Raw genomic sequence first — 12,122 nt, forward strand, 5'->3', positions numbered from 1 at the left:
CTTTCTCAAAACAAGGCCACACGTGTCCTGGCGTGGAGCCATCACAGGAGCTTAGGAAAAGTCACTGACACTGCATGATTTACTGCCTTTGTTTCCTCTTTCTGCTAAGATTGCTGAGGGATTACAGGTTTATGTCTCTGCCCTGATGGCTTGTTTTGTACCTGCCCTGGGGATGAATATCCACTCCAGGAGGTGAGGACATGGGCTGTCACAGTAATTAGTGGTTTTCAGGCCCCCCGTCCTGGGATCAAGTATAAACCTAGAAACACAAGATGCCATGTTTTCCCTATTTGTGTCTATCTGAAAGCCAACAATATCAAGTGATTGTTCTAGAAAAACAGGTGCTGCAAAAATGATGGCAAGTTATATATGCATTATTGTAATCTCAGACTTCACGTGAGTTCTCTATCTTTATTTGGGATGCAATGTTCTCAGTGGCTTCCAGAGCACACTCATTGATTATGGGAACATGAATGTACGTTGCATCTAAGTAATTAGAGCAGCAAACAATATACAGACTGAGAATCTATAGGTACTTTTTTCTTTAAGAATGACAATATTAAGATAATAGATGTATTTTTCAATGCAGTCTAAAGAATTCAGAATATACTACCCAATAAAAAGAAATGATGTGCATAGCAATTTTGAAGAACATCAAGAAAGAACAAATCATTACTGGAAAATTCCTATGTTTGAAACCAATGAGGTCCTTTTTTCACAAGTTTTCTTTTCTTTTTCTTAATGTGGCAAAAAAAAAAAAAAAGTCCTATAAACGTTGTCACAAAACTTTAGACTAGAATGAATGTGTTTTCAGGAAGGTCGTGGTGCCCTGCAGGGCATATTGTGACACTGGGGGGGAAGCTGAAAGGATTGAAAAGGGAGTGAACTACAGAACGAAACACACTGGGTGATCTGTGCCCTAAAAAATGCTGCCTGGCTCCCAGGAGAGAAGCCCTCATGCGTGTCGTGTTGTTATCTGTTGAAGGAGATGTGTCTAACTTATCCCAGGGGTCAGTGTCGGACTTTTTGTTTTCACTAAAGAATGGGCTTCCTGTATCTGGACAGTACGCCATGTTTTGGACCTCAGGTTCTTCCTCCACCATTTTCTTTCTAAATGACTAAAAGGCTCTGATAACAGATACAGTCCATCCAGGTTGCTCACTTTGAGTGGTGGTCCTAATTGTTACTTCCTTTCCACAATTCAGACAGCTGAAGATTAAAGCAACTTCATTTTCAGTTATCTGCAGGATAAGATCTTATCCAGGATAAGATTTCATTCACAGATCTTATCCAGGATAAGATTTGCGTTCTTCAAAATAGACCCAGAGTGCAACCAGTTCTACTCTTCCTACCACTGCTCTGGTCCAAGCCACTGTCCTGCCTCGCCTGGCTTATGGCAATGGGCTCCCAGAAGGCCTCACTCCATGGAGACCCAATGAACAGAGCATGGCTGCTAAAACCAAAGTGGGTGCAGGCCAGTCCCTTGCTTAGACTCCTCCAGGGGTTTTCAAGATGATGTGTCCTTCTTGGAAACAGACTCATTCTATCCATGGCAGAGTCCATGTGGTGCTGTGTAAGGCGGCTCACAGACTTTCTCTCCAAGCCTCTTTGATATTCCTTGACTATGCCAGCAGCTCCCCGCTCCGCTGGGAATTTGGACACTCTTCCCCATATAGTGTTTTGCTCCCTCACCTAACCTAACACCCAGGCCTTCCCTGTTTACCTGAATAAAAATTGCATCCCTCCCAATTTTTTTCTATCCCCGTTCTGTTTTTTTTTTTTTAAGTTTCATTAATAGACTTTATTTTTTAGAGCAGTTTTAGGTTCAAAGCAAAATTGCACAGAAAGTACAGACAGTTCCTGTATACCCCCTGCCACAAGCAAGGCCTCCCCGACTGTGAACATCCTGCACCAGGTGGTACACTTGTTACAACTGATGAACCTACATGGACATATCATCATCACCCAAAGTCCACAGATTACATTAGGGTTCCCTCTTGCTGGTGTACGTTCTGTGGGTTTAGAAAGATGTATAATGACATGAATCCACCCTTGCAGTATCATACAGAGTACTTTCACTGCCCTACAAAGCCTCTGTGCTCCACCTAATTCATCCCTCTTTCCACCATTAACACCTGGCAACCACTGATCTTTTGACTGTCTCCATAGTTTTGTCTTTTCCAGAATGTCATCTAGTGGATTCATATAGTATGAAGCTTCTTCATACTGGCTTCTTTCACTTAGTAATAGCATTTAAGGTTCTTCTATGTCTTTCCATGGCTTGATAGCTCATTTCTTTTTAGCACTGAATGATATTCCATTGTCTGGATGGGCCGCAGAATACTTACACATTTACCTACTAAAGGACATCTTGATTGCTTCCGGCCTTCTGTTTTTGTTTTTTTCCTGCGTAGTGCTCATCACCATCTAACATAATCTTTATTTGACTTATTTATTTTTTTATCTGTAGCTCCCACCCGAACACTACCGTATAACCTTTATGAGGGGGCGGGTTTCGGTTTTGTTCTCTGCTGTATCCCAGCACCTAGAACAGTGCTAGTGTGTAGAAGATGCTCAAGAAATATATGTTGAATGAAAGAATAATAAGCTATTTTCCAAAAGGTACAAAAGTTAGCAAATTTATCTCCAATCATACGGTACCGCATAATAAATAAGGTTCATTTCTAGCTATGTAGAGGTCATAGCTAATGTCTATCCATGACGTAGCCCAGATAAGGGAACATAGTTCACATTTTTCAGATATTTGCTTCTTACCGAAATGTGAGCTCCGTGAAAGCAGAGACCTATTCTTCCTTAATCACTGCTACATTCTGGGCACCCAAGAACAATGCCTGACATATGGTAGGTGCTCCAACAATATTTATTGGATGAATAATCAGTTCATCTCAATTTTTTGGTTTTCTTATTTAATCATTTGTCTTATCTGTCAGTTAGGTGCTTTTCGTGGATCAGAGAGCTGCTTAATAACAATTTTCTTTGAAGTAATAACTTAAATACAACCACAGTTTATCATGCTGTTTGATCCAAGCTCAACTATAATTTACTGCCATAAACTGAAAAAAATAATATTATTATTTCATCTTCTGCATGGGAGTCACTAGTATGTTGGTTAAAGCACTGTCAGGAGAAGAAATATTTATGTGCAAATGTTTTATGAATATCATGTGCTAAAGGGTGAAGGCAGATGAGCAGATTCTTCAATGGCTATGGAAGTCAAGTGGCCAAGGACTGCTTAGTTCATAAAATCAAAGATAAAACTAAGTGAAACAGTCCTGTCTTAGAAGTGGCAGATGTGGTAAAGACATAAGAAAGGATGATAGAGAAGTTTTTAGTAGATGTATCCTTTTGCCCCGGACTAAAAAAAAAAGTTAAAACAAGAGAGCCTCGATCTTGTTGAGGAAGTATGGAAGGATCTATTTCATGAAGGAAAAAATATAACATCTTTAAGGACGAATATAATATCTGGTGAGTGAGGAAGTTCTTACAAACTTACCCATCATTGTTAACATCTGATACTGCAATTGTATATCCAAAGTAAGATGCCATCTGCAAAGGAAAACCATAAGATGATATATTTTGTGCTCAAAAAGTCATTTTTATAGTCATCTCTCAATTTTCCCTGAAAGATTAGCCACATTGCAGCACATTTTTGCCTTTAAATTCATAGACCCTTGGACATGGACAGAGTCTTAGAGTCATTTAGTTTAACCCCTGACCTAATGCATAATGTCCCTCACAACACCCATGACATCTGCTCGGACATCCTCTGGAGATGTTCAACAATAAGCCCATTCAATTTGTAGATACAACTATTAGAATACTTTTTGCTAAAATTGGTCCTCCTGTAACATCTGGTCCTTAATGCTCCCACCTAGTTCTGCAATCTTGAATGTCACAGAATAAATCTAATTCCATTTCCATGTGAAATCTCCTATGGAAATGTTTTAGGTTGGCTTCCCATCTTTCTTAGGGATACAACATGGGATACCAAAGAAAAGATGATACCCCATGAACACACTGACAGGAGAAGATAAGTAGGATGGACACCCTCTGCTTTGAACTCTTTATATCACTGAAGCATAAAAAGGTTTTAATTTGAGGGTAAACCACGTCTCTGTATCAATTCATATTGAGTTTATCGTCTGCTGAGGTTTCTAAGTCTTTTCTGAGTGTAACCAGTGTGCCTAATCTTTCTACATTCTAGCTCTTATATTTTTGTTTTCAACCTATGTTTTCAAGGTTTATAATCTCTTCAGATGTGGCCAATAGTTTTAGCTTGCCAAGATTTTTCAGTTCCGTATTCTGCCATCCAATGCATTAGCTCAGCGGTCCCCAACATTTTTGGCACCAGGGACTGGTCTCGTGGAAGACAGTTTTTCCACCGACCAGGTTGGGGGGGGGGCGGGAATTGTTTCGGGGTGATTCAAGCACGTTACATTTATTGTGCACTTTATTTCTATTATTATTACATTGCAATATATAATATATTGCAATGTAATAATATATAACTCACCATAATGCAGAATCAGTGGGAGCCCTGAGCTTGTTTTCACTTGCCACTCACTGATAGGGTTTTGATATGAGTCTGCAAGCAATTGATTCACTGTGGTCTCGGTGCAGTCAAACCTCTCTGCTACTGATGATCTGTATCTGCAGCCCCTCCCCAGAGCTAGCATCACCACCTCAGCTCCCCCTCAGATCATCAGGCATTAGATTCTCATAAGGAGCGCACAACCTAGATCCCTCACATGCGCGGTTCACAGTGGGGTTCACACTCCTATGAGCATCTAATGCCACTGCTGATCTGACAGGAGGTGGAGCTCAGGCGGTACTGAGAGCGATGGGGAGCGGCTGCAAATACAGATGAAGCTTCACTCGCTCACCCGCTGCTCACCTGCTCTGCAGCCTGGTTCCTAACAGGCCACAGACCAGTACCAGTCCGTGGCCCAGGGGTTGGGGACCCCTGATTTAGCCAATTTAGCTTCCTATCACCTACAAATTTAATCAGCCTACAGTCCCCTGGAAAGTGTGCTCCACAGAAGGCAGAGAGTTCCATCTGTGTTGTTCATTCTTCTCTCTGCCCTGTCTGACCAGTGTTTAGCTCAGAGTAGGTGCCAGGTGCTAGATACTCTTTGCAGAGGAAAAAAATAGATGAGTTACCAAGTGTAACACAATTATTCAATTCTCCCACCTTTTTTGTCTATTCCAAACATATACAGTTGCCGTAGACTGATTGTTTATGCCTCCCCTCCTCCAAATTCAAATATTGAAACATAACTCCTTATATAATGGTATTAGGAAGTGGGGCCTTCAGGAGGTGATTAGGTCACGAAGGGTTGAGCCTGCATGAATGGGATTAGTGCCCTTAGAGAAGAGACCCCAGAGGGCTCTCTAGCCCTCCTTCCACCAGGTGAGGACACAGCAAGAAGACGGCTGTGAACAGGAGGCAGGCTCTCAGCAGATACCAAATCTGCCTACCCCTTGATCTTAGATTCCAGAACTGTGAGAAATAAATGTTTGTTGCTTTAGCCTCCCAGTCTATGGTATTTTTATTATAGTAGTCCATGGGCTAAGACATGGGTGCCAGTGCAAAGTACTCTTTGCAGAGGAGATGAATGCCTCATTTAACTGCCTCATGCAATAACTCAGTTCTCCCACCTCGTTTCTCTATTCCAAACACATACGGTGAAATTCTTATTCCTGGGTGGCATTGTGTGGCCTTCACTCAGAGGAATTTCATCACTTATGTATTAAGTTCTGAGGTTCAAGATTGCAGAACTAGGTGGTATTGAAGATGAGAAGTTACAGAAAGGCCAAATTTAACAATGTTTAAAGAGCTTTGAATGATAAAAATGAAATGAAAAGACAAAGGAGAAGTCTTGCCAGATTTCCATTAAACCATTAATTGTCACCACTTGGGAATCATGGTTCAAAATTTATAAACCCACCCAACTTCACTATCATCACAGCCTTATATCTCTATATTTACCACAAGAGTACCATGAGGGACATTGTTAAATGCTTTGTTGAAAATTGCACAGTAACGGATAGACTAAAGCCCCAATTTGGGGGAGGAAATGTCAAAAATGCTCTGTGTTCTTTAAAAAACTCTATTTGCTCGACAAATATATGATTCCGAATTTCTGTGTGTAGCTAAGAGTTGAGCATTTCAGGATCTTAAACCTGGATCCTCCTGGGATCCCGTGGGCCAAGATGTAACTTGGCTGGAGTCAAGTGTGAGGCTTGCTAGAAGCTCCTTACCCTGGGTTGGTGGTTAGGAAAGGAAACTGGTTGACCAGAGAAATGAATTCAACTCACGATTGGCTCCCTTAGATGGGAGTATCACATTCATCCTTTAAAGAAATGTGACAGATTTCAACAGGTCAAAAACCCAGGAAACCCAGGGTAGTGAATGAAGTGTGACCTCAGGCCGTGTTACGTCAGGAGGATGACAGCAGCCTGTTTGCAGGCAACTGACCCATTGATAATAAGACCCCAGCCAGTGACAGTGGGTACGGGGCCATACCTACCCCCTGCGGGGAGGGGACCAGAACCAGAGAGCTTATCTTCCATATAATGTTGGGATTGGGGAGGGTTCCAGTCACTGTGAGGACAGGAAGGCAGAGCCCAGACCCACTGACTGACCAACATGTGAAACCTACAAGAAGCCTGTGTCTTCTCGGGGGGAAGGCGGGTACTCAGAACTCATCACCGCGCACACTACATAAGGACCGCAACATAACAGGATTGCTCTTGGATTTCAGCAGTTAGTGGCTTTTGGGCTTTTAGGGAGCATATTCTGCCTTTACATCCCTTATCATTTTCTGAAATCATCGTGGGCATTTACTTGTTTCTTAATTGTCACCCCCCATCAGCCTCCCCCGGACTGTTGCATGAGAGCTGGGATCTTGTCTGTCTGCTACTTGGTTACACTCCCAGTGCTCAGAAGAGTTTCCAGCACATAGTAGGTGCTCGGTAAATATTTATTTTATGAATGAATAAATAACATATTACAGTATACTGTTAGTGCAGAGTGACATTCATTATTTGATTCTAAAATGTCTTCACCTGTTCACCAGTGAAATTCTGAATAAAGGTCATATCTGTAGAGTTAATGATTGAAACCTGAAATCATAGAAATTAGATAGGTTACATCATTTGGCATAGAATTGGAGCAATTTTTTAAAAGTTTAACTTAAATCATTTTAAAATTTTTGTGAGGAGTCATAAATGGTTAGCTGTATATGTAAAAAATAAAATAAAATAAAATAAGCCCAAAAGAACGATCTTTAAAAAATCCAACTGAACTTTTTGTTTATGGTGAAATCTGGGATCCTTTCAGACAAAATGCATGCTTACTAATCTGATGTAGAGAAATATGAATTCAGGAACACTGAGAGCACCTAATCTGATAGTCAGTTAATTGATCTAATCAAAAATTTAATCTAAGTTTCACTTCTGTGCATTTGCTGTTATGAGAAATTGATGACTATGGTTCTCTGCAAAAAAATGAAATTTTAAAGTATTATCCATGTAGCAAAAATATTCCTTTTAAATTCTATCCAGACAGGGCTTCCCTGGTGGCGCAGTGGTTGAGAGTCCGCCTGCCGATGCAGGGGACGCGGGTTCGTGCCCCGGTCCGCGAAGATCCCACAGGCCGCGGAGCGGCTGGGCCCGTGAACCATGGCTGCTGGGCCTGCGCGTCCGGAGCCTGTGCTCCCCGGCGGGAGAGGCCACAACAGTGAGAGGCCCGCGTACAAAAAAAAAAAAAAAAAAAATTCTATCCAGACAACCTAAAATCTATAGATATTATAAGTTTACCAGACTTAAACATTATTTAAAATATGTTTTTCGTTTCATAAGATCGATTTATTTTCCTTTCCTATTTTTATGGTAACTAGTTGTAATGGGTTTGAATAGTATCCCTCCAAAACTCATGTCTATCCCGAACTTCAGAAGGTGACCTTTATTTGGAAATAGGGTCTCTGTAGATGAAATAAGTAAAGTTAAGGATCTTGAAATGAAATCATCCTGGATTTAGGGTGCGCCCTATGTCCAATGACTGGTGTCCTTATAAGAGGAGGAGAGGACACACATAGACACAGATGGAAGAAGGCCATATGGAGACCAGAGCAGAGATTCAGGTGAAGCTCCCACATGCCGAGGAAAGGCAGGGCCACCTGAAGTTGGCAGAGGCGGGAAGAATCCACCCCTACATGCATGGGAGGGATGTGACCATGCCGATCACACCTTGATTTCAGCCTTCTGGCCTCTTGAACTGAGACAGAATAAAGTTATGTTGTTATAAGCCACCCAGTTTGGGGTCATTTGTTATGACAGCCCTTGCAAACTAATACACTAGTGAAATAACAATTGACCTTATTATGTCCACCGTATGGGACATATTAAAATGCTGATCACATCAACAATGGGATCCTCTGCAACTATTCCCAGATTATGCACACGCATAGGGCTAGGCTAGCTTCATGGGCACGTGACCCGTGCAGTCAGTCCCAAAGGGTCCCACATGCAGATGAGCCCTCCCCACCCTTTGGATAGCCCAGCTGTCACTGTCCTGAAATTCTTAACCATTTTGAACAAGGGGCTAGGCATTTTCACTTTACACTGGGTCCCACAGACTATGGAGTTGATCCTGCACCCAGATCAGAAAAGAATCTAACCTCCCTGTTTGTAAGCAAACAAGCGTGGATCAGTAGTGCTCACTATTAAAGGGCATTTAAAAAGATTTGAAAACTGTATGCAGCAAAATGTTTCTTTGCATATGTAGAGAATGTAGCGTGTAACGCCTTCTTAGTACTCACGCATCCAAAATTCTGTGCTCCTCTGGGAACCCCAGCAACCAATTCTGTGATGGAAATAGTCATTTACAAAGTGAGTGGCATAGTACACCGTAAAGCTATACAACAAATCAGCTAAAGAGGGTGCCTCTTAAATGAGTAACTATCGTGGATCCTGTAGAGAGATGGAGGTTTGAAGCCACAGTTTCGCACTGGCTTTTGCTTCTGCTACAGACGAAAGAAAACAGAAGACCCAAAGTCGTACTTTGAGATTTACCTGTCTCCATCACATTCTCCATGTGTTTCTGCCTCCAGAACATAAGCCTGGCTTCTCAGATCTGTGTGTGATTTGTCAGTTAAACCTTGTACTCTGATTTCTCCAGGTTTCACTGTCTTTCGTACTAGTCTTTTGTACTAGTGTACAAAGTAACAGCTCCTGTCCCACTAATGTGTTCAAACAATTTCAGTTACCGAAGGAAAAGCCACATACCATAAATGATTGAGTCTTGCCCCCTGGAACAGAATTATAGGACAACCTGGCAGCCAAGGGTACGCGAGGAAGGGAAGCTTCAATAATAGAGGTAGAAAAAGCAACTCTGGTGAAAAGCGGGGAGCATATTCCAATGCACAGTGATATGGTTCTAGATTCAGGAAATAGTGGTTTCAGTCCTTGGGTCTGCCATAAACCCGGGATCAATCACTGAAACTGATTTTTTCCAGTCACCTACAATAGATGGGAGTTGGAACTGCCTGATTATCAAAGTTCTTTCCAGCTCTCATTTCTATGAATCTAAACTATCCTTTGATTCATTGGGGTCAACATTTTAGTTTAATTTAAAGAAAGGGGGCCTGGAAAAGAGTCCCCTTCCATTCAAATTTCCCTTCGCCCAAACCTGGTCCTAAAGGTATAGCACAAATTCTAGCATTAATTCTATCTGATGTAATAAACTCTAGCAGAGTTGGACGCTCATGCTGTTGGAGCGTTAATCATCAGAGAAGATCCAGTTGGGCCTAGATGTTGGACTTTTCAGTAGTAAATTTACTCTAATTCAATCAACATATAAATGTTCATTGCGAACATAGGATACAGCACAGAGCAATGACACAATTCCCTGCTCTCATGGAGCTTATACTTGAGCTAGAAGGGGCAGTCAATTTGAAAAATAGAGTCAAATGTCATGTTAGAAGGGGATGAGTATAGAGCAGAAAAACTAAGCAGTAAAATGGTACTGGGAGTGCTGGAATTGGGAGGCGGAAGGAATTATGATTTATTGGGGTGGTCAGGGAAGGTCTTGGCAAGAAGATGACATGTTACCAAAGCCTGAAGAAAGTGAAGGAGTAAATATTATGGAGATCTAGGAGAAGTATGTTCTAGTCAGAAGGAATAGCATGTGCAAAGGTCCTGAGGTAGAAGTGTGTCTGGAGTATTCAGAGAACAGCAGGGAGGGCAGGGTGGCTGGAGTGGTTGGAAGGAGTCAGGGGTAAAGGACTGGGAGCTGAGGTCAGAGTAAATAGGGGCCTCATGAAGAGAGTCTTTTAGGTCATTGTGAAGACTTGGATTTTAGACAGAATGAGTTGGGCAATCACTGGGAGCCAAGAAGTTATACCACGTGACTTCTCTTCCTCAAGGACCACGTTGGCTGCTGGATCTAGGGAAGACCACAGGAGGGCCAAGATGAAAGCAAAGAGGATCAGTTAGGAGGCTATTGCCACAGTGCTGATGGGCACTTGGATCAGAGCGGAGGCTGTGGAGGAGGTGAAAAGTAGGCAGATCCTGGCTGTCTTTTGAGTTTAGTTAGCAGCATTTGCTCATGGATTAGATATGGATGGGGTGTGAGAGAAAGAGCACAGTCCAAGGCTGTTGCAAGGTTTTTTGCTTGAGCAGCTCGGAGGATGGCATTGCCACTTACTGAGATGGAGCTGATGGAGGGTAGAGCATGTTTAAGTGGAAAGATCAGGAGTTCAGGTATAAGCTTATTAAGTTTGGAAGCACCATTCAAATAGAGATGTTGAGTGTTGAGTAGATTGTAGACCTTACACCGCATTCCAGCTTCCTGGACACAGGTATGGACGTTTACTAGGGGCACCTAAAAACAGACCACAGTCAGGTAGAACAGAGCTGACTGATTTCGGGATCAGGCTTGCCAAACAGGAAAGACTAAGGGGATTATACCAAGTGAGATACCTGGCAACCACGGCTTCTCATTTCCCACAAACATTCAGAATTTGGTTTAAAAAAAAAAAAATCAGCCATCACACTAGTAACTTTGGGGCCTGCAGCCTCATAATGGCTATAACACAAAGGAGTTATTAAATGTAGGGCTGATTAAAAGTTTCAGAATTGTTTAAAAATCACAGTCCTAAAAGAGCTTTTTGGGTCACTGCACTTTTCCCCGTGTTTTATATTGGGCTGGCCAAAAAGTTCGTTCAAGTTTTCTGTAACATCGCATGGAAAAACGTGAACGAATGTTTTGGCCAATCCAACAGAGGGCTTCATTTCAACAATGTTTCTCACCTTGCTGAGAGTCCCCAGTAAATTCCCCAGCAGCAACTGAATATCCTGTTTTAAAGCAAGAAACAAGCGAATCACACGTTTGAAGCCTTTACAAATGATCTGTATCTAGAAATATGAAGGCACTACCATAGTAGTACCTTGTGCAGAAATGCCAACAAATCCTATTACATAAAAGTTTAGGGTTCTACAAAGAGAAAAATTAATCAAACCAGGATTTATACTAAATCTTGGAAGCATACTAGATCTGCTTCTTCTGAGCCTGGCAACGCCTTCGGATTCTGAGGTCCCTTTTAGAAGTAGGAATGCTTCATTGCCCACCTCGACGTGTGAATGGTGGCTGCTGCATTTAAGAGTTGCTGACTCATCATAATCAGACATACTTACTCTGAGAGGTATCTCTTGTGCTCAGGTTCTGCAATTTCTCATCACCTACAAGGCCTACTTCCTAATACCTTTAATGATGATTTCCCACAAACTTCACTTGGCTCTAAAGTGAGACGAGGTGATAAAAGATAACTACAGTTTTTAGAAGTTCATCAAGGAATCAAAATGCCGATACGATACCAAAGGTGGCAAACGATAGTGATGAAATGGCATTGTGTGGTTTGCACGTAATAAATTTTGAGAACATTCTATCAACTGGAAAGTCTCTTGCTCTTTTTAGAAACTGGAAACGGTCATCATCATGTTGCCCAGGTAGTACTGGGCATCCTCACTAATACATAGTATCTACGACTGGTAAAATATTTTATTTGCAAGAGATTGTCACGGAGCCTATAAAACAGCTA

General features: G+C 41.8%; 1 protein-coding gene across 3 annotated transcripts in view; it reads right to left on the bottom strand.

The window, feature by feature from the left end:
• ITGA8 (integrin subunit alpha 8) overlaps window positions 1-12,122 on the bottom strand; it is a 181,185-nt gene that overhangs the window by 129,525 nt on the left and 39,538 nt on the right. For all 3 annotated transcript variants that reach the window (XM_027121954.1, XM_027121953.1, XM_027121955.1), the window contains exons 8-11: window positions 11,335-11,379; window positions 8,844-8,887; window positions 7,090-7,146; window positions 3,515-3,567 (exon numbers count right to left, since the gene is read on the bottom strand). In XM_027121954.1, coding sequence (XP_026977755.1) covers window positions 3,515-3,567; window positions 7,090-7,146; window positions 8,844-8,887; window positions 11,335-11,379 — 199 coding nt within the window. The remainder of the gene's footprint in view (window positions 1-3,514; window positions 3,568-7,089; window positions 7,147-8,843; window positions 8,888-11,334; window positions 11,380-12,122) is intronic.

Source organism: Aethalodelphis obliquidens, unplaced genomic scaffold (genome assembly GCF_003676395.1).
Source record: "Aethalodelphis obliquidens isolate GAN/ISIS:26980383/991018 unplaced genomic scaffold, ASM367639v1 scaffold23, whole genome shotgun sequence".
Classification (NCBI taxonomy): domain Eukaryota; kingdom Metazoa; phylum Chordata; class Mammalia; order Artiodactyla; family Delphinidae; genus Aethalodelphis; species Aethalodelphis obliquidens.